We start from the raw sequence: 27,713 nt of genomic DNA, 5'->3' as shown, positions 1-27,713 counted from the left end.
ATCCACATCCCTAAAGGAAATATTACTTACGTTTCTTGGAGAGACCACTGAACTTGTCACCAAGCCATAACCTCCTCTTGCCATCCTAAGGTCATCTTCAATGCGTGCAAGGTGACCAGTGCTACTTTGGCTCTTGCTTGTCTCCTCCAGCTCACTTTTCTCTGTTCTTTTCTCATCTTTTACCCAATCTTTCCTCCCCCAACACACGCTTTTCTCCCTCCCTCTCTCTCTGCGTACTTTGTGAACTGCTGCTGCAGTGCCGAAGTCCAAAGTTCAGTAACTTGCCTAAGCACACAGATAAATATGAACCTTGGAGAATTTGCATTGCTCCAATGTAAACAGATAGGCGAGGGTCCCTTTATCAGTTCTGACTCAGGACAGTTGTGGGGGGTCTGAAGCAGCTAATTTTTGTGTCTTGGATTTTGGGGTGTGGGTGTATAAAGGCGGGATCCACTGACCATTGGCTCTGCGACTTCAGAATCATGGTGTAGCAAAAAAAAAAAAAAAAGGAGGTTGCAGCAGAGACGGTACAGCTTGCATATCAGAAGAAAGAGAAAGGAGGGGAAAAGACCATGGTCTCAAAACTGACTCATCTTCAGGTGGAACTGCTGGGAGCGCTACTGGAATCAGGGCTAAGCAAGGAGACTCTTATTAAAGCCCTGAGTGAGGCAGACCCCTACAGTGAGAGCCAACGGCCCATCAACACAGCCCAAGCAGACAAACAGGAAACCTGTGCAGAAATCCCGGTTCTTACCAATGGAATGGGGGAGTCTAGGATGTCCGAAGACGAAACATCTGATGATGGAGAAGACTTCACTCCTCCAATAATGAAGGAACTAGAAAATTTGAACCCAGAGGAGGCTGCACACCAAAAAGCGGTGGTGGAAAGATTATTACAGTAAGGACATATCCAGCCTTTTCTTTTCTTCTCTGCTTTCTGTCTGGTCTCAGCCCTTCATCTAAGCTCTTGGGTTTTGCAGCTGATCTAAGCGTTTCAGATGGTATTAGTAGCATCCAACCTGCAGCATACCATGTCTCTTTGATATTATTTAAAAATAATAATGATAACCCTGACTGGCAAATTACATATCAGGTCTATTCTACAAGGAGTAATCCAGACAAGAAGTGCTTCTTTATAAAGTGGGGAAGAACTCTGAAACTCTCTCTGCAAACATCTCCCTCTTTTGGCTGCCGTTCCAAAAATGTAGGGGAATGGGTGTAGGAGAGAAGCCACATAGAACCAAAAAGCTTTCTGAACTATCTTCACATAGTTTATAAAATCACAGAACACAAGAAAGCATCCCCCAACAATATAGACTGAAAAGGAAACCAACTACATTTGCTGCAGGTCTAAGCACTTTCACTGTTCAAGGGGCTATAGAAACACACAACCTTTGCCCACCATCTTGAATAATTCCGACGCTATCTTGCTGTTATTGCCAAGAGATACACATTAAAGACCTCATGGCTAACCACCCCAGTATTTTTATTCCATGTAAATTCACGCAAACTTCACAGCACAAGTTTGATTGCCTCTTTTTCACCATTCTTTCATATATTTGGAAATGACAGACTCAACTTGATTGTTTTTACTTTTGCTTGGCATTATTGTAACTATCACCTGTCTCAGGTTGATCCGTGGTGATGGATGAATGTCTCCCTGTTAGGTTTCCTAAAGATTTCTGTACTGAGCTCTTTGATCATTAGCAAATATCTGTGATTTCAGCCATGTGCATTTACTGTCTCAGTGGACCTTAGTATTATAGAATTTAATGTACAATGTTGTGGTCTCTTTCTTCTCCCATCCCATTGTCCTTCCTAGCCATAATGCATTTCAAAATTAGCCCCCTGATACTAGCCTGTCCATTCCAATCTTCTTTCAAATTTCAGAACATTATAGTCCCTATCTGTGTGTCTCTGTATAACTAGGCAAGAATTCACATGGGGTTTCATTCTCTAAAATGGGAGACACGTGAGCATAAAAAGAGCCCTTGGAGATGAGGCTAAAGGTCACTCATAGTGTGATCCTAAACAGAGTTATTCTGCTAAACCCATTGACCAAAATGGACTTCAGAAGGGTATAAGTTAACTGTGCTTAAGATGGCACTATTAGTCTGCTATCCAACAATGACCAGTTTGAGGATTCCTGAAAACTCGAAAACAGGTCACGGAGGCAACAGCTTTGCTTGGGGAGCAAGTGAAAAACAGGTCAGTGGCTGTGGTGTGCTAATGCTGGGGACAAGGAAACGTTCTATACTCATTGTGACGCCAAAAAATTAAAATTAAACCAAACATAACAACAACTGTCAATCCATATTCAATAATCAATCATCAGGGAAGCAAGTCCTCCTTAATATAATCCCTATCCTCCAAATAACAATGACCATAAACTAAAAGTAAACTAAAATAAACTAAATTTTAAAAAGGCTTGGGAGTGGAACAGGCAGCTGCTGCTAGCCTGATACTATCTTCCTCTGTCTGCTAATAAATCCCATATTCCACCATCTAGATACCTTCCAGCAACATAAATCAGAACAGTGCAGAGGATGCACTAGAAACAATTCTTACCTGAAAAGTAAGGAGAGAGCCTTTAGCTTTCCACCAGTCCTTTTCGACCTCTTCTCCCACAAATCATCTTTTTCTTTTCTCTTTCTTAATATTCATCTTCAAAGTTTCTTCCTTGTACCAACATTCCTCCTCATGATTCAGTTTCATGACCCCATCTTCCACTCAGCATCTCCCCCCAACTCTGTGTTGAGCTCTTGGGGTCAGTTTGAGTTCTATAGCCTCAGGACCTGTCTAGTTACTAATTATCCAGTGGCTTTATTATTTCTCTTTTACCTTATAAATTTATATTTGAAAAGGCTCCGATAAGCTTTTTGATCATTAACTTCTGACAATTTATCAGGTCTATGTTCTCAGAGGAAGCCACAACAGTCAGGAGAACACCTAATTTGGCTTTTCTTTCTTGAAACGGATTTGGGTGGGAAAGGAAACAGAGGGAAGATGGGTTTTGGAAAAGGGACCTAGGTGGGTGCATTCATACTAGTCTCTCATTCTGCTATAAACCTGGAAGTGACTCTTAGCCTGGATGGGTTCACATGTTTTCATTTCCACCATGCACTGAAAGGGCATATTAACTAATCCTGGAAGATATATAAAAGCAATACTTAGTATTAATATAGTACTTTCTGAGAGTTCTAAGTGCTTCAAATACAATCCTTTCAAAAACCATGCAAGATAGGTCAGTATTATTATCCCCATATTTGGGTGGAGGAATTTACTGAATTCCTGGCACAATATGAGATCTGAACCAGATATTAACCAGCTCACAATTAACATAAAAACATAAGAACAGAAGAGAAGCCAATGTTGGATCAGGCCAATGGCCCATCCAGTCCAACACTCTGTCACACAGTGGCCAAAAATACCAGGTGCCATCAGGAGGTCCATCAGTGGGGCCAGGACACTAGGAGCTCTCCCACTGTTGCCCCCCCTCCCAGCACCAACTCACTCTCTTTAGCCGCTACACCAGACTAGATTTACAGGTTTTATTTCTTATTTCTTCCCTGACTGCTTCAGCACTAATGTAAAAAAACAGAAGTCCAGAGGAACCTTAAAAACTGACAACATTTATTCCAGTATGAGCTTTAATGTGTCAGCTGAGCTCTTTAATTTACAAGCAGGAAAATATGTCCCTGTATGATCAAATCTTTAAGAGCTATGTGTTCAAAAGACACAAGGCGTTATGATATCAGAGTGATACCAGCCTTCCCATGCCATCCACAAGGACTTTTTTTTTCCAACTGAAAGACTTCAGACAAATCATTTGTATGTTTTTCTTTCTAACAGAGACACCCCAGAGTATAGGGACTATGATGAGTTCCACATGGGGACAAGCTTGTGTGGTTTCCCTGTTGCTACTGTGGCTTCCAATACAGCACAGCAGCAATGGGGCTTCCACATGGCAGGTTTTCCTGCAGTTTCTTAGCCCCAGGCTCCCCTCAATTGGTTTTTAAAACCAGCAATTAAATATCATTATAGTAATATAGTCCATGGGGTCGCGAAGGGTTGGACTCGACTGTGCGACAGAACAACATAGAATGTTATAACAATCTACATATCAGATTCTCAGGATTCCCTTCTTTCTTTCTTTCTTTCTTTCTTTCTTTCTTTCTTTCTTTCTTTCTTTCTTTCTTTCTTTCTTTCTTTCTTTCTTGTCTGTCTCTAGCCCTTTTTATTGCAGTTATAAAGGCATATCTTTTTTGTTAAAAGTTGGTTTTATACCCCGCCCTTAACTACCTGAAAGAGTCTCGGAGCAGCTTACAATCACCCTCTCTTCCTCTCCCCACAACAGACACCCTGTGAGGTAAGTGGAGCTGAGAGAGCTCTGAGAGAGCTGTGACTGACCCAAGGTCACCCAGCTGGCTTCATGTGGACAAGTAGGAAATCAAACCTGGTTCTCCAGATTAGAGTCCACCGCTCTTAACCACTACACCAAGCTGGCTCTCCCACTAAAGGGGTTAAAGACTGATTTTTAAAAAATGAAAGCTAGGAGCTCACAAAACCTGGTACACAGAACATTATAACATATTGATATAACAAAATTCAACAGCTAATTTCAAAACAACAACAATCACCACTGCCTAAGTGGCGGGGGGAGGAAATGGCTACTGCAGGGACCGAGAAAATGGCTGCTATTGTGGGTGGGGGGAAATCTGAAACTTCCCCACCCACATGCTAGCCATCCAGGCTCTGCTGTGATATTTTCCAAAATTTTGCAGGAAAGTAGGTTTGCGAATGATTGGAGAAAGGCCAGTAAAATCCTGAGAGCTGCATTAATGAGGGAGAAAAAATATTTTCCAACAGTGTCAAGTCCAGGACTAATCACCCATGTGGAAATGGCCAACGTCAAAATGCAAACTACCATCACTGTGACACATGGAGCTTGAGAACCAGTTACAATGGAGAATACTAATATTATTGGCTCATATTTTTGGCAGTTTTCAATATAATAATAATAATAATTCCCTTTATTTATTGAAGATTTACATAGTTTGGTGGGGACATATCAGATGTTTCATGGGTTTTAGAATTGACACAGTCCAACAGAAAATACTTGTGCACACGGCCCACTGAAATAAACAAGGGGACAGAAGCATTTCCAGCTCCCCTAATTTTTCTGTCCTTCATGACACCCCAAATTCACTGCTTTTTGCTTCCTCTCACAGTATAGCTACCCCAGGATTACAACCATGAGCTTTTATATTCTGTAGCTAACCATATTGTAACCCACAGACAGGAAGAGAGTAGACATGTGCTCAGTTCCATACCATTAGTTCACTCAGCCTGCAGAAACAGTTTAGACTTTGGCCTAGAAAGTCTACTGATAATGCTGAAAGGATCAAAGCAGGCTTTGCAGCTGAGAAGCTCCTCTCCTCACCCCCTCCCTGAGAAGAACAGGAGTGCTTTGACCCACAAAGGAAAGGAAAGCTAGTCCCAGCAGGGTGTAGCGAAGAGGTGCCATTCTCTTCACAGGGAGGACCAGGGAGCAGCAATCAAACTTCTGCTTATCAGAAGGTTATTGAGAAAAGAGTGAAGACAGCATTTCATTGGTGAGGGGCATAAAGCTAACCGCTGGTGTGGCATTAAAGCACCTTCACAACTGAAACTGACTTTAGTCTCCAATGGGGTGGGGGGTAATGTGTCCCCTATGAATGCTGCTAATCTGTTTTGGAAGTGGCGTGATGTGGCCCATGGGGTCGCAAAGAGTCGGACTGGACTGTGCGACTGAACAACAACAACTACTACCAGAAGATCAGTAACTTGTCAATTTCTCATCTTTCCTATAATGTGCTTCCACAAGGGAGCATTCAGTATGTTAGGGGTGAAGCTCTCATGCGCAGGGTTCTATCAGTAGAGAGGGCCAGTATTAAAAGTGTTGGGTTCTCTTTTTTTTTGATAGCACAAATTCTGAAATCTGCTGTGAAATAAAAAGCAGCCATTTTACTATACACACCTTTTCCAACCACTATTTTTGTTGTTGTTTAATTTCTAAATGTGGGGAATTAAAATAGATAGTTTATCACCACCAATGAAAACCCTTTCAGCATTAACATTGTTATTCCCTCAAGGAAATGTCCAGCATTTTCTTTCAAGAGTAGACAGAGAGTATTTCAAGAGATAAATTAGAGTTACAAGTATTTATTCTGGGAGGCAGGATCTGGGGGAGAGGAGAAGCAAGGAGGATAAATTTACAACTGAAATGCCCCAGCCATTTTACTAATCAGTGCTTTTTGGATCCCTGAAATGAAATTGCAACATCACATCTATTGCTTCACTGGGCACATAGGCCAGCCTGAGCCAAACAGGGCCAAATTCAACAGAGTCAAACATAGCTGGAGATGATTCTTACCTTTCTTTCTTTCTGTCCCTTCCAGGTCCCATTTATTCAGTGAAATTAACAACAGATATAGCTTCGAGGGTCAAAGATCAGGAGTAGTGGTAGTCATGGTCCTAATTTTCCAGGTCCAGCTTTGGTCCAATGCAGGAATTCCAAATAAGTTTTAAAAGGGATCAAAGGTCCTTTCTGTACTAAGAAAGGGAGTTTAAGCAGTACCATATTACCCAGTGAGAGAAGAGAAATGGTGGTGGAAAGGGAGTGTAGAGAATGAAGACAAAGGAGGACATTTAGGGGGAGAAAAGATAATTACTGATGGAAGACTGAGAAAGGACCCCACCCCACCCCAATGTTGCCTTCCCAGTTCTCAGGATTGGGCTTTCTTTTAATGCTAACAACTTGATATTTACTTTCCATTTAAATTTGAGATGCTGCTATAAATTATCAACCAGGCTCTTGTTCCCTTTGAGTTTATAACTAACTACCTGGGTTACTTATTGTTCAGGTAACAAAAGGGAGGTGAGAAAGACCTTAAAAAGCAACCTCAGAACATAGCAAATAGAGAAGCCTGAAAATGGATGTTCCTGAGAACCATCCATGATCATTGCTTAGGGGAGCTGAAGACAGTAGATCGAGGACAGGGATGGGTGGGAGTGTGCTACTAGTATAGGTGCTTCTTCACTCAGGTAGCAGAGAGTTGGTTTTAGGCTTCAGCGATAGCTTCACAAACCTTAAGTACAAAATATAAAATCAGCATGCAGTTTGTAGCATTTGGATTCACATTTCATTCATATTACCTGCTAAGTACACACAAAAGAACATTTTATGTTTCCATTTTTAAAACTTTGGGTTTGGTACCCAATTTTAATGAATTATTAGTTTCCTTTCTTTGGGGTTTTTTTGGTTGTTGTTCCCATTTCCTTACTATAAAGACTGGAGTTCATGCCAGGGCCATTTCCTCAAACCCAACCAGGCAAAGGAGAATCTCTCACTCAAAACTTCTCTTCCTCCCCTGGTGTCTTGGGTGCCCTTCTTGAAGCATTCAAGATTTTGTGCCTAATGTCAGATACCTGAGACTACATTTCCAGGCTGCACTGAGATGCGTCACAAAAAACCCCAATCAAGGCACCAGGGGAGATAAGGGAGGAAAGAGATTCTTAATCCATACTAGCCCTCTTGCATGGCTTGGCTGGACCAGCCCCGGACAGGGCAACAGGCATGTGTGTGTGTGCTGGGGAGAAGCCTGCATATCACTTACATTATTTCTTCTTCTTCTTCTGATCTCTGAGCTCAGTGCCTTGTGTATTACAACAAAGATATCTTAATATTAACAGATGGCACTTTTAAAGTTAGTGCTTGGTATAACAACATTGAGAAACTGTCTCAATTTTGTTATTTCATTAGGCAGTATTTCAATGAATACCTGTCTCCTTTCCCCCATATTGCCACATCTCCAGATCAGGGCTGGTCCAAACCACTGCACTACCTGATCTTGAATCTGCTGTAATATTCCGAGGAACTCTGAAGCACATGTCCAGAGTGGGCGCACATGGCTGCTTCAGTGTCATTACCTAATATTACCACCCCAAATAGCTTTGTTATGGGCTATGCCAGGATGACTGGGATGTCCGTTAAGATATGGGGGCACATTTGCAAGCTGGTCACCTTCCTACATCCACCCTTGCTTCCAGGCAGTTATATCAGGTTAGAATAATAGAATCAGAGTTGGAAGGGATCTCCAGGGTCATCTAGTCCAACCCCCTGCACAAGGCAGGAAATTCACAAATACCTCCCCCTCCACACCCACAATGACCACTGTTCCATGCCCAGAAGATGACAGGTTGATGCAGAGACCACTCTCAAGGGCCAGGAGGGTTGGGTTGGGTAACCTAAAACTATTACACAGAAGGTCTCAGTGGAGCCACACTGTAAAGTCTGTACCACTATATAGACTCCATTGTGACTCTCCAGTGCAGCGTGATGACATCCCTTATAGATCTGGCTCTATGCAGCTCCGTTACCTCTACAACCCAAGAACAAGGATGCAATCTGGCTTACTTCACCAGGTCCCCATCTCCCTCTGTACTCTTCATTAGAGGAGGCCTATATCATTTGCCTAGAGAAACAAGGTTATTTTATTCTCCCCTTCTGGCCCCACCTCCTTGACCCTCAGTTCCTGCCCAGTTGGGTCTACCAAAGTCAGCTCTGTCCCCTCCTTGTCTCTCAAGACTAGGTGTACTTCCATTATTCCCAGACCCTGGCTGGGGTGTTTGTGATTGCTGCTGCGTTGACCTTTCAGAGTCTTGAGAAGCCAACTGAAACACAAATTGCCAGCACGTGCAGCAGGACAAGCATTTAGGGTGACATAATTCACACTATAACGTTTATCCCTGACCTTAGAAATTTCTCTCATTGCAGAATAGCCCCCCCTCCAAAAAAAAGAAGGCTGGGCGTAGCCACTTATACACCTGTATGGAGCTGGTTCCAGAGTGTGGCAAGGTCAGGCATCTGCTTGGGCCCCAAGACCATTCAAGGATCACCAGTTTCACTTTGCACAGAGCCTCCCAGGCAGCCCAAATCAGCACATCTTGCCTGTTCCAGGTTATGGGGGCTCTAATGAGCTAGTGCTACCTTTGTATTCTGCATTAGTCCATCCAACCTAAGTCCCCGCCCAGATGTGATGTTGATGGGTTACAAGCCTCCCTCACCCATAAATGTGCATTGAGATGGTGGGAAAGGCCTGCCTTTTGATCTTGTATGTGATGTGCAAAACAGAGCATCTTAAGAGACGCCAATGTTGGATCAGGCCAAAGGCCCATCCAGTCCACAGTGTCACACAGTGGCTAGAAATACCAGGTGCCATCAGGAGGTCCACCAGTGGGGCCAGGACATTAGAAGCCCTCCCACTGTTGACCCCGCCCAAGCACCAAGCAATCTTAGGATCTCCTGGCTATACCACACACACTGCTGCAGGATAATCATTAATAGGACTGTTTACTCTAACAGGCAATGTCTCCCTAGGGTCTTGGGTGGAGGGCTTTCCCACCCACCCACCCACCCACAAAGCTGCCTTACACTGAATCAGACCCCGCCTCCCCCCATCAGTCCATCAAGGTCAGAGTGGTTTTCTCCAACTGCCAACTTCTCTCTAGGGTCTCAAGGTGCAGATCTTTCCCATTTATACCGACCCCGCTTCCCTTTCCCATGACCGTCCAAACCTATTTTTAAACTGGAGATACTGTGGGGGGGGGGACACTGAACGCGATACATTCCCGCATCCGAAGCAAAAAGCAGATGCTTCACTAGCGGGCGACGGGCCTTCCCCAAAAAGGGAACTCGACTCGTGGAGGAGGGAGAAGGGAAAAGAGTCACGGAATGCAAAAGAACCTGAAAGTGGGGGCTGGAGGGGGGATATAATGGGGGTGGGGGAGGGGGTGCTTTGATTTTTTTTGGCCTCTCCCCAGCGGGTTTTTTTTTTTTTAAAGGGGGAGGCTACTCACCGCCTGCGCCCCTCGCCCCTCTCCTCCGCCCGGGCCCAGCCTCTCTTGAATATACACACTACTATGGGGACCTTGAGTGACATGTACCCCAAGAAAAGAATACATTATGATATTATATTCCAGTAGGTTAAAAAGAACAAGAAAGAACAGCACCTCAGGTCTACAGTTAGATCCAGGAAGGCCTTTTGAAATCAACAAGATAATGGAAAGTGGAACCCAGTAGAGCTGGTTAACTGCTATGGAAAAACCCGGCTGCATGAGTAAGAGAGATAAAGGTGTTTGAGCAGAGCCAGCAGGTGTGGACTTTGCCCTCATTAATGGCTATGTTTGAAGACTTTGGAGTTGTTGCCCAAGCTTCCCAGCATAACACTTTGCTTCAGTTCCTTCCATCCCCCATTTTCAAGCCCATCAATTTGTAGCTATTGCTGTTCTGAAAACTACTTTTAATTAAAAAACAAAACTTGCTAAGCCAGTAAATGAAACAGATAGGTGGATTAGTAAAAGAAATAGATAGGGAGCGCTAGAGCAAGAAACTCAAATGCCCCATCAGCTGCTTGGGCATTCCACAGGAAAAAGGCATGCTGCTAAAGTTATCTAGAAGCTAGATGTTCTGTAACACACACACACACACACACACACCATAAATTTTAAAGAGGGGGAAAAATGTAAACCTTAAGGACAGAGTTACGGATATCAAAAGTAGTTGGAAGTGTCACATTGAATCTTTGGCTTACAATTGTTCAAAGCTCTTGCCACATATGCCTTGTCTAAATGCTGAGAATGCTACAAGCAGGAGACCTGCAAGGGGGCATCTAATTTCCCCCTCCCCTGCATTTCCTCTTATCCTTCCCTGGCAGCCCCCATAGCCTCTCCCATTTCTCTGTTTTCTTCTCACTTACCAATCAACCTACCTTTACCTGCCTTGTCTTCAGCTTTCCCTCCCCCTGGCAGCCTCTCCCTGGGAAAACTCTGTCCAAGTTGTGTGGTACTGGCTGAGCTGAACCCAGTTGTGTGGTGGGAAACCTGCAAGAACTCACTTTCCACTGTATTCCCTCCACACACTTATTTCCTACTCCCCACCTTCTGGCAGCTCCTCATCCTCACCTATATTTTATCTGACCCCCCCCCCTTCAGCTATATTTATGATTTATTTACTTAATTTATATTCCACCTTTCTCCACAATGGGGATTCAAAGCAGCTTACATCATTCTCCTCTCCTCCATTTTATCCTCACAACAACCCTGCAGTGTAGGTTAGGCTGAGAGTGGGTGACTAACCCAAAGTCAACCAGTAAGCTTCCATGGCATGAGTGGGGATGTGACTCTTGTCTCTCAGATCCTAGTCTGAAACTCTAACCATCAACCCCTACTAGCTTTCATGAGGTGGGTGCTGTTGAACAGTAGCAAGCAGCAAGGCCTGGATGAGTCATGCAAGCTGTGTAGTATCAAGTCACCCGGGGGGGCGGCTGCTAGCCCTGGTCCTGATGAGTCCCCCCTCAAACACCAAAAGGGCCCTGCCTCCTGGAATGCTAGCAATATGTTGTGGTTGCCTAGCAATGGCTACTGAGGGCATCCACTTCTTAAAGCTACAGGCACTCCTTTTATAAGTTTGGCGGTATTAAAAATCTATTTATTTATTTATTTAAGTTCAGATTTATCTGCAAACCAGGGACTTTTCTCAGGTTTATAGAAATACGTGTCTTGTCTATCCATGCCCCCAATATATGGATTTAAGTATTCACAGAAACTATGTGCCTAATCCCTGTTTGTGGAAGCTATGGGACAGCCTTTGTAAGGTACCATAGGACTTGAATCAAGGACACTGGCAGAAAAGGGAGCTGTCGTCTACTCTCTGCTGCTTTTTAGTGCCATCACTGGAAATGGACAGAGGTTGGTATTGCAACTATTAGCTCAGCAGGAAACAAATGACACAAGATGTCAACGAAATTCTAGTCAGCCCATTAAAACTGGTGATTTTTACTTGGTCTCCTCAGTTGGAACAACTCATTACTTAAGCACAGAGTTGCTCAGCCCCAATATGGTTGGCTTTGTCATGATACAAGGTCACCACTCCCTTCCCAAGTAATTACTTGAGTGACAAGTGTGTGAGACCACCCAGACCACATCAGTCAGAACCCACAGTGTCTAGAAATCTGTGACTAAACTGTGCCTTGGACAACATTTCAAAAACCTACTGAGAAATAACAACAAAAGGGTCAAGTCCTTCAGGCAGTTAGCAAGAAGAAAACATGAAGGTATTTCAGGACTTAAGCCAATAGCAAGTTCTGAGCCTGACAATCAACCTCAATAGGGAGATTTCTCTGATGTGAAACCTGATCTATCTGGCAGTGAGAGATTTGACACTTAAAGAGGCACTAATGGCCCCTAAAAGAAAAGCAGCATGTAGAACACTATAAGGAACTAAACTTTTTAAAAAGCATTTTTAGTCAACTAGAATACAAAATACAAGAATATTTACTAAAGTACAGATACAAAATATATTATAAATAACTATAACAATTCAATGTAATTTCTAGTCCGTTTTTAAATATCTCAGGATTTATTCTCTCACATTTTCATCTGGCTTAATTTTATTCCGGTAAATAATAAATAGCTGCCAAATTTTAACTTTTCTCTTCCCAGCCATAATTTTTAATTGCAGTTATCAGCTTTACGAATCCCAACATTTGAATCAGGAAACGTTATTGTTTTTCCAGTTTTGTACCACAGTTAATCTAACAGCAACTAGCAAGTTTCTCACCAATTCCTTTCTTTCTGGTTTGTAGCTTCTGGAAACCATGCCTAATAAAATACATTTTGGGCCAGTTTGTAATTTTATCCTTAATTTTTCTTCTACTGTTTTAGACACTTGACTCTAATACATCTTTACCACCAGGCAGGACCACTAAAGATGAAGAAGTTAACCATTTTTATTGTCAGCTTTTACTGGTCCTATCTTTTATTGTACTATGTACAAGAAAATGGTTGGTTGGTTGGTATTTTGCACCTCTCAGGATTGATAGAAAACAATCACCTCTTTGATGTGATGCATTCTCTTTTTTTTCCAGAGAGGATCCCTGGAGGGTAGCTAAGATGGTGAAGTCCTACCTACAGCAGCACAATATCCCCCAACGAGAGGTAGTTGACACCACGGGCTTGAATCAATCCCACCTCTCACAGCATCTCAACAAGGGCACTCCCATGAAGACTCAGAAGAGAGCTGCCCTCTACACCTGGTACGTCCGCAAGCAGCGAGAGGTGGCCCAGCGTAAGTACAGCAAACAGCAGCTCTATCACCCAAAACATAACAGAGCAATGCCAACCCAAGGCTGTTTGCTGCCCAAGCAAGTGCAGCAAGCAAAACAGCAGCTATGACCCAACATCGTTTGTCCCATCCCAAGGGATTTGGGTATACGCCTCTCTGTACTGTGGGCTCAAGAGCAGAGCAGATAGCCTTAGCCGTGTGGGAAAAACATGTATCCCAAAACTTGCTCTAAGCCAGCAGTTCCAGACCAGAACTATGCACAGGGGCATACTAACATGCTGTGAGAGTACTGCTTCTCTGCTATGAGCAATCAAATAAGTGAACACTCTTGTGAATCTTCAAAGGAAGCTGCCCACTGCATCTTTGTATGATTCACTACTCTGGCTTTGCCTCCTTTCAATCTGCTTCCATTGAAGATCACTCACTTATTCCTGAGGCAAAGACAGAGCAGAGGTACCCATTCTTAAATGAAGCTGCCTACCAAATCTCTCCATCAGTCCTCTGATCAGGAGTCATCCAATCTGACGGCATACACCATGAACAGCATAATATACAGAAACAGCAGAAGACAGGCTGTAAAGCCCCACTCTGGCATTCTAGATGCAAGAGTGAAGCATGCCTTCAGTTTTAATTAAAAACAACAAACTGTGGGTCCAGAAGATGAGAATGTGCCCCATTTTGCTTCCTGATTGTCCAATTTTTGTTTCCTTTGCAGGAGAAAAATATTTCAGGAAATATACAATGTAAAATACCTAATCAATGTACATCAAATTATAGTTTAACTTTCTCCCACATGGATTTTGCGGAAGACATGGCTTCCAGGAGATGAAAATACATTAAATAACATCCTTTTCCTTTGCGGTTCCAGAATTTACACATGCCGGCCAGGGTATCATGGTGGAAGACTCCATGGGAGATGACCTACCGACCAAGAAAGGGAGAAGGAATCGCTTCAAGTGGGGCCCAGCTTCACAACAAATCCTCTTTCAAGCCTATGAGAGACAGAAGAATCCTAGCAAAGAGGAACGAGAAGCATTGGTGGAGGAGTGCAATAGGTGATTGGGGGACAATGCAACAGGGCAAAGAGAAAAAACAGCAATTACCCATGATAGTGGAATGGAACCTCCATGTTCAGAGGTGTTATACCTCTGAATGGCAGACACCAGAGATAAGCAACAAGAGCTATTGTTTTCATGCCTTATTTATGGGTTTCCCATTAGCATCTGCCTGGCAGAAACAAGATGCTGGGCTAGAAGGAACTTTGGTCTTGCCCAACAGGGAGTCTACAACCTATTGCTACGTTAGTATTCTGTGCTAATTAGTGGAGAAAGGTATGCAAAGTGGATTTTACACATTAAAGTTTGTTGGGCTAACCCTGTCTACACGGTATTTTTAGTGCATGTTAAGAAAGTACAGTCTTGGTTTTGAGTGAAGTGGGCCAATTTCTTACTCAGTACAACAATGCTGCACTCATTTAGGCCTAAGCCTAAATTGGTACTGAGGCCCAGACTAAGAGCTAGAACTCCAACTGCATAGCGATCAAACCACTTATTATTAGCCTATAATTCATCCAGTGGAGGTACCAGCTGTCATAGAGTCTGAGAGCAGCTTGTCATGTTGCTGAGTTCCCATGAAGCTCTCCCTAGCTCAGAACCTGTTCAGAAAAAAGAGGTGTTCAGGAATGTGTAACTGAATAATGAGAAGAGGGGGAAGTGACAGTGGAAGAAAAGACCAGCAGAACACATATTGTAATAATTGGCAGACTGTCTACTTATTTCCACATTGATTTTTCTACATATTACAGAGGATTCTAGGTCACATAGAAGGCTAGTCTAAATGACACACTAGTCACAAGGAGATTTCCATTTTCACATTGCCATATTTGTTCAGAAGCATTAACATATGCTTGTTGAGTTTGAAGCTTGCTATCTCCAGAACCCATTTCAAGAATTCCAGTATGATTTTATGTGATATTTTTAGCCAGTGGCATTCTGAATGTTTAGATTGTGCTGAGAGAGAACAAGATTTTTTGGTACCTTCCACTGTAGAGTTCCACTTCCACCTGAGAGAATGGGGACTACTAGCCATCTATGTCCATGGTTCTCCTTCTAAAATATTGCCTTTTTCATAAAAAATTAGCAACGGTTTATAAGATGCCTCTGGAGCTTCAGGGAGAGCAGAGACATCCAATGGAAAAGTTAAAATAGTCATACCATGTGCTGCTGATTAATGTTTGCAACAATCAACACAATGGCAAGCACTCATGCTAGAAGTCACCTTGTAACTGAGGATGTGGTAAACTGTACTGCTGAGGCGGAGGGCCAAACTAGATGTGATGGCATCCTTGTGGCTGTCATAGAAACACTGCTGCCATTTTAAAGTGATTAAAATGTGTCAAGGGAGATCAAGCCCACAGTGTGGTGCTTGCTTCCCCTTGCATTTCAAAGTGCCAAAACAGTTGTGGGGGGGGGGCTTTTGACACTTGATAAGGTGCAGGGAGGGGAGTGACAAAATGCCTCCGCCCACCATGCTGTGGGCTTGATCAGGATTAGGCCCTTATGGCGTTTTAAAATCACTTAAAATGGCAGTGGTGGTGGTGCTCCTGTGGTGGCCATGAAGATACTGTCATGAAGTTTGGCCCTTAATCTCAGTTCAGTCAGGATAGACAGTCACATCATCCTGTATGAAATAGCATAGGCCTCATCCAGATTGGAAGTGGCAGTGAAGCTCTTTCAGGGAAGCTTCTTTGCCATCTTCTACCAAGGACCCCAATGAGTGTTCAAGAGATCACCTGGCATTCCCCAGTTATAGGATTTGGAAAGGAAGGTGAGGTGATAAACGTATGTAAAAGTTCTCTCTATCACCTTGAAGAGAAGGCCGGGCCTACCAATTCTTGGAATTCAGCAGTGATCACATTTCCTTTGACTTGACTGAGGCTATTCCAGAGGAAATGGCTTTGCCTCACAGAGTGCTAAAATGACACATCTATGGCCTTTCTTGGCAGGGCAGAGTGCATTCAGCGAGGTGTCTCCCCTTCCCAGGCCCAAGGGCTGGGCTCAAACCTGGTGACTGAAGTGAGAGTTTACAATTGGTTTGCCAACCGACGGAAGGAGGAGGCTTTCCGGCACAAGCTAGCCATGGACAGCTATAGCGGCTCACAGCCCAACTCTGCTCCCACCTTGACTGCGCACAGCTCATCCTCCCTCCAACCAGCTGCACCTCTCTCGCCAAACAAGGTCCACGGTGAGCACCAAGCATGGAGAAAATTGGAACTCTTTGGTGCTGGGGTCCTGAGGCTGTTTTTACATACAGTGGATGGAAGTGGCAGGGGAAAATAATCAACCAAAAAGAGTGCTGTGTTACAAAAAGACCTGTACCAAGAAATGTTGATTCTATCTCATTTGGAGCTCTACAGTGTTATATATGGTTCCCACATCTCTCACAGCAGCTCTGCTGGAAGGGTTTAGCTGGCCCATGCTCACCCTGTGAGATTCATGGCTGAATGAAGATTTGAACCTTGAGCTCTCTAGTCCAAGTCTGAAGTCACACTGCTTCTCAGACTTTGTGGGCTTGGGCAGGTTTGTTTGCTTCCCTTTAATCAAAGGAAATATACACAATGAGGACCGCCCCCAACTGCATGATAACATGACACTGCTGAGCTCTAGGGCTGGCTGGATGAGTAACTTCCTGTTCACTTAGCCCTGAACCTTAGCAGTTCAACATTATAGTGCAAACTGCCCTCACTGCCAAAAGTTGGGTGGGGAAATTCACTGATATTTCCACATCCTTACTCTGAGACTGGCTGCAGGGAGGGGGCGGTGGCTCAGTGGTGGAGTATCTGCTTGGCATGCAGAAGGTCCCATGTTCGGTCATTGGCATCTCCAGTTAAAAGGATCAGGTAGTAAGTAATGTGAAAGACCTCTGCTTGAGACTCTAGAGCACTGCTGCCAGTCTGAGTAGACAACACTGACCTTGATAGACTAAGGGTCTGATTCAGTACAAGGCAGCTTCATATGTACATATGAGGCCCCAAACCAGTGCAAACAGGGCTGCTTTTGAAAAGGCTTGGCTTTTGGCCAGTCACCAGTGAAAAGCAACTGCTGCCTCAGGCCCATAGCTATGGGGGGGGAGGCTTTTGGGCTCCGCCCCCTTTTTTAAAGGCACAGCCCCACAAAAATTTCTCCTGCAAATGTTTTTTTCAATCATTTAAAAACATTTTTAAAGGCGTGCACTCCTTTAAGCAGAGTGGGGTGCTGTAGCTGACTAATTCCTGCACTAAGCAAGGGGGTTGGAGTAGGTGACCTCTAGGATCCCTTCTTTGTGTCAAGAAACTGGTCTCCTTTGAGAGAGTTTTTCTGCCTAAGTGTTAGCTTTCTTGACTATAGAAGTCATCACCCCCACCTACTGGCTTGTTATCAGAATTGTTGCTTAGGCTGGCAGAAGTGATTAGCTTGCAGCAGCTGAGAACTGTCATCTAAAGTGGTTGACAGCTTGCAATTTAGAGATCTATCCTGGTAACTGTTCTTATTGGCTAAATGGCTTTTCCCCCTGCACTAAGAACTTCAGTCCCATCAGAATTTTTTTTTGCCCCACAAAATCCTTGCTATGGGCCTGAACTGCCCCCAAGATCACATTAGGGATCTCTGAGATAGGAATCCAATGTCATCCACAGAAACACAAATGGTTGAAAATACTCCCCAACTCTTTTTCTTTATCTTTTGTTTTTAGATCAAGCTCCCCTGCAGCAACAAAGCCTCTCCTTTTCTGATTCGGGCATGAGGTACAATCAGCAGCCTGTCAGTGAGACGGATTCATCTAATGGCAACCAACATGGGGGGAACAATTCCATTGTGACCACTCAAACCATCCTGCACCAAGCCTCTTCCCCTGGTCTGTGTTCAGCTGGATCTGGCTCCGTTTCAGATACTAAGCTGGTGAGTTGGTCATGGTGAATCCTGGATGACACCGAACCGACAGACACACACACACACACAGTTGGATCCAGACTACAGTGGCAATTTCCACTGTTTCCCCACTGCCCCTGCAGATCACTCTCATTCAATTCCTCAGGGTCCCTTATTCCCCAGGAGCAGCATTTCACTGCAGTGTGAGGGAAGAAAGTTCCTTTCTGGATCCGACCCAATAGCTTCTTAGCGATGAGGAATGGGGCCCTGGGAAGTTTGCATTATGTAAAAGAAAATGTATAACTGCTTTCAGTCACAAAAAAGATGCTTTCCATTGGCAAGTAATTTTAATTTCTACTTCTACAGTCCCTTTTCGGCGTAGAAAGTATTTTGCTACCTTTTTTCTTTTTTTCACCATCACAATAGCACCTTTAGGTGCAGTTAATATTCTCATTTCCAAAATGAGGGCTTAAAGTTGAGAGCCCGTTGTTTACCAAAGCTCACCCAGTGTATTACTTTCTGAATTCAGATTTGATACATTGGCTTGTCAGAGTGTCAGCAATATTCCTGGAATCTTACTTCAGCCATGAACTCAGGCCCCATCTGTATAAAGGCACATCATCACATCAATCTATTTTACAGGGCTATTGTAAGGATTCTGAAACAGATATGCTACAGAAATACGATCACTCTTAAACCTTGGTGTTAGTCCAAGAACAGCACTTGCTTATCCTCTTTGCAAGCTTCACATGTCACCCCTCAGCTGTCGTTTCTCCAAGCTAAAGAGCCCCAAGCGTTTAACCTTTCTTCATAGGGAAAGTGTTTTAACCCTTTTATCATTCTAGTTGCCCTTTTCTGCACTTTTCCCAATGCTATAATATTTGAAAAAGTGCAGAAAAGGGCAACTAGAATGATAAAAGGGTTGGAACACTTTCCCTATGAAGAAAGGTTAAAAAGCTTGGGGCTCTTTAGCTTGGAGAAACAACAGCTGAGGGGTGACATGATCAAGGTTTATACGATTATACATGGGATAGAGCAGGTAGAGAAAGAAGTACTTTTATCCCTTTCTCACAATACAAGAACTCGTGGGCACTCAATGAAATTGCTGAGCAGTCAGGTTAGAACAGATAAAAGGAAGTACTTCTTCACCCAAAGAGTAATTAACACATGGAATTCACTGCCACAGGAGGTGGCGGTGGCTACAAGCATGGACGGCTTCAAGAGGGAATTAGATAAACATATGGAGCAGAAGTCCATCAGTGGCTATAGCCACAAGGTATAGATAGGAACTCTGTCTGGTGCATGGGATGCTCTGTATTCTTGGTGCTTGGGGGGGCAACAGTGGGAGGGCTTCTAGTGTCCTGGCCCCACTGATGGACCTCCTGATGGCACCTGGTATTTTTGGCCACTGTGTGACAGAGTGTTGGACTGGATGGGCCATTGGCCTGATCCAACATTAGCTTTGCTTATGTTGTTTTCACACCTTTTTCTTGTCTGTGCACAGATCTCTGTTCCGGGGGGCTCTCTTCCTCCTGTTAGTACCCTGACGGCCTTGCACAGCTTGGAGCAAAACCCCCATGCATTGAGCCAGCAAACCCAGAATCTCATAATGGCATCGCTTCCCGGAGTGATGGCGATTGGACCAGGAGACACGTCTTCATTAGCACCAGCATTCCCTAATACAGGAACCTCCACATTGGTAATCGGTAAGACTTCTTCATTTCAATGTGGAGAACGTCCTGATGGATTGTGCCCCATATTAAAAAGTTTGTGGGGGGAACGGGTGTTGCCATGTAGGTGTTTCCACCTTAGGCACCCAAATCCTTTAGTCTGGCCAGTGGCCTATCACTTTACTGCAGAATTGCTAATAAAGGTGAAATGCATAAACTTGCAACACAGCTGGGTTGCTAGGGGAGAAACAATATCCTTACTGAGCTTTCTGCCTTCCAGGCCTGGCCTCCACCCAAGGCCAGAGTGTCCCTGTGATCAACAACATGGGGAGCAGCCTCACCACCCTTCAGCCCGTCCAGTTCTCCCAGCAGCTGCATCCATCTTACCAGCAACCTATTATGCAACAAGTCCAAAGCCATCTCAACCAGAGTCCATTCATGGCCACCATGGCCCAGATCCAGACTCCTCATGGTAGGTTTGCAAGTCGGTAAGGCGAGAGTGAGAATTCCATGCTAGTCTTCAAAAACGCATGATGAACTTGTGGAATTCACCACCCACAAGATGCGGTGGCAGTGGCCACTAGATTAAGTGGCATTGAAAAAGGATCAGACATGTTCACAGAGAACATGACAGCAAAATGGAACCTCCATATGCAAAGGCAGTGTACATTTGAATACATGCCATCATGTTGGAAGAAGCTGGCAGCAAAAAAACATAGTGGTGAGGTATGTTGCTTGTCGATGAAGATAAAATACTATACTTCCATATACACTGCTGCCCTGAGCTGCTTGGGGGAAAAGAGGGTGGAAGCCTACACAACCAATTGAACACATGAAGCTGCTGTATACGGAGTCAGTCCATTTGGTCTATCAGGGTCAGTATTATTTAGTCTGACTGGCAGCAGTGCTCCAGGGTCTCAGGTTGAGGTCTTTTCACATCATCTGCTATTTGATTCTTTTAACTGGAGATGTTGGAGATTGAACCTAGGAACCTTCTGCATGCAAAGCAGATGCTGTACCTCTGATCGACAGCCCTACTCCATTATTAAGTAATCATGAAGACAAAGGAAAGCAGAAATTCTCCCCACCTCTCAGAATCTCTGCAGTTCACAATTTCTTGTTATGTCTAGCTCTGTACAGCCACAAGCCTGAGATGACCCAGTATACCCACACCGGCCTTTTGCCACAGACCATGGTGATAACGGACACAGCCAATCTCAGTGCACTGACCAGCTTGACGCCAACCAAACAGGTAACAAGATTTGTGGAAAGGCCACAAAAGCGGAGAGTTTAGAAGTAACTTGAAGTATGTAGCTGCATGGGCTAAACCCCTCCCCCCCATTCTGCATGCCAAGGTGTACAGGGGCCTCTTGGGTGCAACCCTTAATCATGGGTGAAGCTGCTGATTCAAATTGATGGCTCAACAGTGGAAGATCAATTAAGCAAAAATGATTAGTCAATAGAAAAACGGGTAGATTCTTCTATGGGAGAGTATCAAGAGGAAGCTGGAAAGGCAACTTGTACTTAACACGGTCGCTAGACCTGGATTTTCTTATTTATCTATTGAAATATTTATACCTGGCATTTCTCCCCAATGGGGACCCAAAGCAGTTTACGACATTGTTCTCCCCTCCTCTGTTCTGTCCTCAAAATAACCACCCTATGAGGTAAGTTAGGCCGAGAGTGTGGGACTGGCCCAAGGTCACCCAGCAAACTTCCACGGCAGAGTGGGGATTTGAAACTGGGCTTCCCACATCATAGGAAGGCACTCTAACTACTACACCATACTAGTTCTCAAGGCCTGGTCTAGGTAGTAGAATAGGCTACTCCCTTTCAGACTGCAGCTGGAAAATCTTGTTTTGGAGTCAATGTGAAAACTCCATTCTAAAAAAAACATGCTGGAGAACAGTTCTAGCATGCTGTGCTAGTCCTGCATTTGCAAGGAATTATGCATGTAGCAGAACTTCAGAAAAATGTAGTCCCTCACTTGCAATTAACAGTACTGTCCATTCTACTCTACCACCTCATTCTGTTGGTTCTCTAAACTTGGCCCAAGAACGGTCTCCCACAGAGTTTCCACTTAATGCATTCCCATTTGTTCAGCTGACATTCTGATACTACAGAACTAGTACTTCAGTTAAATTCCATGAATGTGAAAAGAGAAGTAGCACAAATGGGCTTCACAAATTAGTCCTCTTGGCTATACCTATTGAAATAAGATGGGAAAGTTACAAGAAGCAGGATCTTTTCAGTGGAGGCACCCTTGCTGGGGAATTCTTTCTAATGGAAGCCAATTAGATTAGCTCTGAGAAATGTCTAGGAAGACAATTAAGAGCCAGTGTCTTCAGGAGGCATTTGTTTGCTGTATAAATAGCCTTTCCTTGATTTTATTTGGAATGCTTTGTTGATGGTAATGTGTTTTATATAGAGAATTGTTGTTGTGTAAGCCAGTTTAAGAGCCACAGCAGGGTATACATTTAATACATTACTAGGCATCTTTTAGTATTACGATGCTCCCAATCCCATCAGTCTGCCTCTCAGCAGATAACTAATGTATTAGACAGGACTTTTTCTGAAACAGCATACGTAAGACAGCCAATGTGGTATAGCAGTTAGAATATTGGCCTTGGTCAGGGAGACCCAGGAGGATCAAATCCCCATTTGGCCATGAACTCACTGGGTGACTTTGGCCAATTACTTTCTCTCTGGTTAACTTACCTTATGGTACTGTTGTGAGAATAAAATGGGGTGGGGAGGATGCTACACCCAACCTGCAGAGATCCATAGTGGGAGGATCAAAAATAATTCCAAAGTCTAGCACAGCCCAAATTTTCTGTGAATTTCCCCCAGGTGTTTACATCAGACTCTGAGACCCACGCAGAGACTGGCATCCACACGCCGCCAGCACAAGCCTCAACCATCCACTTACAAAACCAAGAGGCCGCCATCCAGCACCTTCCGCCAAGCCACCGTCTCTCCTCTAGTCCTGCAGGTAAGAGTACTAATGTCTCAGAGCATATGTTTGCCGCTTCCCACCAAACAATGTCCTTTCCCAACTAATAGCACAGTGGGCTTTCTGTTCTTGTCTTCTGTTCCATTTCTAGTCCTTAATATTGCACTCTCACTATATTTTGCCATTGCATGCTAAGCCTAATCCTCACTAGAGAAACCAAAGTCAAAACCAGTGTTTCCATGTATTGTCCAAAAGCAAGGAATGGCTGTATCAGTTCTGTGTTCAGAAGTACTTACTTCTACGTCTTCTAAAGCTTCTGTCTCTAAAGCAATCAACCCCCCCCACAACTATCCTCAACCTAGATCAGTAGCTGTACATAGCCATACTTTTCAAGAAATGCAGGGTAGTGTCCCCAAGATGATTCCACTTTATTGTCATAACTACAATGAGCCAGTCTGGTGTGGTGATCTGAGTGTCAAACAAGGATCTTGGTGACCTTGGGCCAGTCACTTTCCTCCAGGCAAATCTACCTTACAGTGTTGTTGTGAAGATAAAATGAGGAAAACAAAATTATTAACTACTCAGAGCTCCTTGGAGGGAGGGAGGGATGAAAACATGCTAGATAGATGGAGATAACGATTGATCAATGAATACCTACGGAGTTTCATGGTTGTGTGCGGATTTGAACTCAGCCCTCTAAGGTCCCAGTGCCACACTGTGGCAGCAGTCCTAAGAATACTTTTCTGGGGGTGAGCCACGTTGAATAAAAATGGGACTTACTTCCAAGCAGACCTGTTTAGGATTGCTTCCTCTCTGTCACCCCAAACTTATCTTGCCTATCATTCACTTTCATAACCAAAAGGAGGGAACCTCATTGATTGCTCTTTTGATCTTCCCAAAACTTACCAAACACGTACAGCTTCTTTCCTCATTTCTCAAACACCACCTTGCCTTTGGTAGCTCATTAGGCCTCACAGTGCATTCACAGGCAGATTTCTCCAGTGGAAAGTTCTATCCCTTTCACATAGCTATTCTTTTCTGGAGGTAACAGCCTTAACTGTTAACCTGTAACTGTAAACCTTAACAGCCTTAACTGTTAACCCAGTTTCAGTTTTGGTTTTGGGAGGGGTATTAACTAATCCTTTGGGGGGGATAAAAAGTGAAGGTCTCTAGTGGAAAAGTTCCTGTGGGTAAATTCACATCATGTGTTTCTTCCCCATCCCATCCCCCATAAGTCTCCTCCAGCAACCTGGTACTTTACCAGACCTCTGACTCCACCAACAGTCACAGCCACTTGCTACCATCAACTCATGGTGTTATAGAGACTTTCATCTCAACACAGATGGCATCCTCCACTCAGTAACCACGGTGACCAAATGGATAGTTGATCCTAAAGAGTAAAGTGCATGGAGCTCCAAGCCTCACCTGATGATGCTTCCCATGGAGGAGGGAGGACCAGCAAACACCCATCTGAGCAGATGTTTCTTCTGTTTCCTCCACTTGCAGCATACAGTGGCCCATTCCACAGCCCAAGCCCTGGAAGAGACTTGAGCCAGATGCAAATATATGTATAGGGAGAGAGCTGAAGCACACACTGCCACGAGTCTTTGCAAACAGACAGAAAACATGGGCAATATTCTTCGCTCTGCAGCAAAACTCTCTTCAAGATAGGACTAAGAAAAGAGCGGAGATCAGTTTTCATTGTTTCAACAGGGCAAAGAGAAGGCAGTCAGCCTAACAGCGGCTGCTGCAGAAAAAGAGGAAGGCTGGCATACAGTGGCAGGAAAAGAAGGTCCTCCTTCACACACATTAATGCAGGTGACAAGCCATGTGCCTTCTCCTTTGGGCAGGCACTGCAAAACAAATCACTGCTCTGAGCTGTGGCAGAACACAGCATATGTCCAGGACGTGATATTTTCAGTCACAGGCCTAATGACATGGGTTTTTATTCCTGCTATTTCTTTTTGTCAGGCCTCAAACCCACAGTGATTTGAGCTGATACACTGAAGCAGTACCAACTAAGGAGGAAGCTACGAGAACACCAGAAGAAGTAATGGGTCAGAGTAGGTAAAGTTATACCCTTATAAGTGCTTCTGAGTCAGGAGTACTAACTGAGCTACCAGGAGGTTTGGGTGAGGCTTCACACAACATGCATTCCTCCATAGCTATTCTCTCCCAGAGTTGTATAAACCCCAAGCTGCCTCCTCCAATCGGCAACAAATACCTTTCAAATACTGCAGAATAGTCCAATAAAGCAACAACCTAAAGAGGAGTATGCATATGTTAAATTTGTAACAAATGCAGAATTAGGAATTCCTAATCACAGAAACTTAGAATTTCACAGTACATAATTCCATCTCCCTCCAACCAATTTCTTAGAAAGGTGTATCATCCATATAGGCAAGGAGGGGAAAAGCCAAAAGCTTAGCTTAGTGTACGGTTTTCATCAAAAGCAGCACTAACTTTCTGAGTTTTAGAGCAGAATTACGCCACCTCCAAACTACAGAATCTACATTTCCAATTAATCTAATTGTTTTGGGTAGGGACAACACATCAGCCTAACTCTTGACCTCAGTGATGATATCTACTGCAAGAAAAGCCAAGACTATTTTGCTACTGAAATGAAAATAAAACCTCTTCACATCCAAAGCACTGAAAGAAAAAAGCCAGAGAAGGAAAATAGCAAACACTACAAGCACAAAGGAAAAAGGGAGCAAATTAAATTAAAACAAAAGCAATACTCTGCAAATGGTAGTCTCTGCCTGTTTCAAGTGCCAAAAAGTGAAAATCAGTCTCCAGACCAGAATGTTTCTAATTACAGTGAGGTCTCCTGAATTACCAGAGGTTTCTTACAGTCACTGGAGTCCTCTGTAAAAACCAGAGTTGCCTGTTCTGCTTTATCCTGTAAATATATTTAATTTTCAGTAAATCAAAAGGAGGGGGGAAATTCTGTCAACAAGACCATTGTGTATTTTGCTCGTTCATAACAAAGTTCAGCTTTTGGGGTTATTTCTCCCCCCCCCCCCAGCTACATTTGCACAAGTACAGATCTTACAGAAATAAAACTGCACAATGGCCAGCAGGGTGGGAACAGGCAATTGGGAGGTTGCGGAAGAGTGGAAATGGGAGAAACTGGGTGATCAAGAAGAGCAAGAGGCAGGGAGGAAAACGGGGGAGAAGGGATTTTCTTTCCTGTGTGCTTCCTCCCAGGCCCCCTATTGTACTAAATGCAAAGCAGGGCTCCTTAGGGAGACACCAATAGCTGTCAGGGGAAATCAAAGGCCTCTCCCAGTGTGTCTGATTGGCAGACGATTAAGAATGACATAACTATCCATCACTGCCACTATAGAAGGCAATATGCCCTATGCTTTTTTGTTGATTGGCAGTACAAGGTTTTAACAAGCTATCTTCTGCCTTTCCCAGGGATTATGCAGCTCTTGAAAATGTTCCCAAGGAAATGCAGTTATAGTTGGACAGCATTTGTGAGACTACAGCTAGGAATGGAATTTGTTCCTGTGGACAGAAAAATTCTATAAAATAGGGACGGATAACTGGAAGCTCCAGGGGAGGGGGGGATGCTGCCCCAAACCAATTTTATCTGGCCTCAACCCTATCAATTTTTAACTATTATGTACTAAAACATTAGTTTCACTTCTAAGAGAAAAAAAGATTTTCCAGTTGCAAGACACAGAGCTAATCCACATTTTAACAATGTATCTCCCTTTGCATTTTGCATGCCACACCTTGGCCATGCCTGAGCATATGTGCTCTATTAACCATGACACATATTCTTTCTTGACAGTCCCAACTACATTACAGAGCCTAAGAACTTGAAGAAATTTGGCAAAATATAGTTTTGGTTGCCAGTTTAGTGAGGCCTTCAATAATACTGAAGTTGGCCATCCCTGCCTTAAGTGATGTAAACCATCTGGAATATTGCTGCTGAAAAAATTAGCTTCCAAACCTAAGGACACTTGATTCACCACTGAAATTGGTCTTTCTTGTGAGCTAATAAGCAGTTATGCATGCTGTATCATCAATGGCAAAGAAGAATGGAAGAGAGGGCAAGGTTGCTCCTCTGTGTTGAAGGAGACTAAGAGACAACACTTTTCTCAGACTTTCATAGGTTTACTAGCATGTGAATTAAATCTGAGTGGTGATGGGGAGATGAAGAGCCAACTCTAAAATGACAGCAGAACTAGAACACTAGATCTTATGAGAGGGAGAGAAACTGAGTTCCCAGAACTTTTCCACAGTTGTAAGCTTAGGGATCAGTTTATCTGACAAACACTCCTATTCAAGCCTTCACAATCTGTGATTCACCAAGATGAACCTAAGGCAGCCAGCCAGTCATGTATGCTGAGGGACCCCATAAACCACCCGTCCAGCAGCTTAGGAATGCCTGGACAGGTAGGGCTGTCAAATACCCAGCAAGCCAAACCTTTTTTCTGTGTTACAGTTCAACAGCATATGTTTTCATTGTGATTTTAAAAAATTGCTTGTTTTAAAATCCTACTTCTTTTTTGCTGGTGTCTCCTTCCTTTTTCCAAATTGTCACGGATATTTGCAAGGAAACAAGATGAACTCCTGGATCATTTTACCTGTTGTACATTCAAAACTTATTTTAAAGAAAAAAAAAAAATACCCAGCAAGCCCGATACTCAGCTGCTCTGTACAGGCTGTTCTGGGTCATGGGACTTCCATCACAGGATGAAAAGACGGAGCTCAGGACAGTCATCTCTGGACGTTGTGATATACTACTCAAAACTTGACTGGAATGCAGGTTCCTTCAATGTCAAAACATTCACAAGAGAGCTCTTATCATAAAATAAATGTCCCACACAGTAAGGGCAGGCCCCAGTCTTTTTCAGGTTATAAAACACAGTGATCCACGACTGCTTTTCCTCTGACTATGAAACACACTGTTAAGAGTCATATTCTGCCAGAGAGTGATAGATGGCACTCTCATTCTGTCCTTGCTTCCATCTTCTTTCTTTTCTTCTTCTTTTTCTTGATCACCA

The 27,713-nt window shown here is 43.7% G+C and overlaps 2 protein-coding genes across 2 annotated transcripts in view; one reads left to right on the top strand and one right to left on the bottom strand.

Annotated features, from left to right (window-relative positions):
- Positions 1-572: 572 nt before the first annotated feature.
- On the top strand, positions 573-24,055 carry HNF1A (HNF1 homeobox A). Its single transcript, XM_015429612.1, has 10 exons — positions 573-898; positions 12,969-13,168; positions 14,034-14,220; positions 16,170-16,411; positions 17,942-18,099; positions 19,574-19,775; positions 20,020-20,211; positions 20,870-20,991; positions 22,590-22,731; positions 23,928-24,055. Exons 1-10 carry the CDS (start codon positions 573-575, stop codon positions 24,053-24,055), a joined length of 1,899 nt encoding a protein of 632 aa, XP_015285098.1.
- A 710-nt stretch (positions 24,056-24,765) lies between these two features.
- LOC107126078 (chromosome unknown open reading frame, human C12orf43) overlaps positions 24,766-27,713 on the bottom strand; it is a 15,166-nt gene continuing 12,218 nt past the window's right edge. Inside the window, exons 7-8 of the mRNA XM_015429579.1 lie at positions 25,532-25,594; positions 24,766-24,954 (exon numbers count right to left, since the gene is read on the bottom strand). Of these exons, the coding sequence (XP_015285065.1) occupies positions 24,766-24,954; positions 25,532-25,594 (252 nt within the window). The remainder of the gene's footprint in view (positions 24,955-25,531; positions 25,595-27,713) is intronic.

Source organism: Gekko japonicus, unplaced genomic scaffold, assembly GCF_001447785.1.
Source record: "Gekko japonicus isolate JY-2015 unplaced genomic scaffold, Gekko_japonicus_V1.1 scaffold409, whole genome shotgun sequence".
Lineage (NCBI taxonomy): Eukaryota > Metazoa > Chordata > Lepidosauria > Squamata > Gekkonidae > Gekko > Gekko japonicus.
Note: the sequence above shows the minus strand (reverse complement) of the source record. Positions and strands in the feature narration are given on the sequence as shown.

What these genes read in the sequence shown, in the direction of transcription:
- HNF1A (XM_015429612.1), top strand. Translation starts at nt 573, where the DNA reads ATGGTCTCAAAACTGACTCATCTTCAGGTGGAACTGCTGGGAGCGCTA. An exon ending in TTGGTGGAGGAGTGCAATAG is followed by an intron (nt 14,221 to 16,169) that starts GTGATTGGGGGA and finishes CTTTCTTGGCAG; the next exon opens with GGCAGAGTGCATTCAGCGAG. An exon ending in GCCAAACAAGGTCCACGGTG is followed by an intron (nt 16,412 to 17,941) that starts AGCACCAAGCAT and finishes CTGATTCGGGCA; the next exon opens with TGAGGTACAATCAGCAGCCT.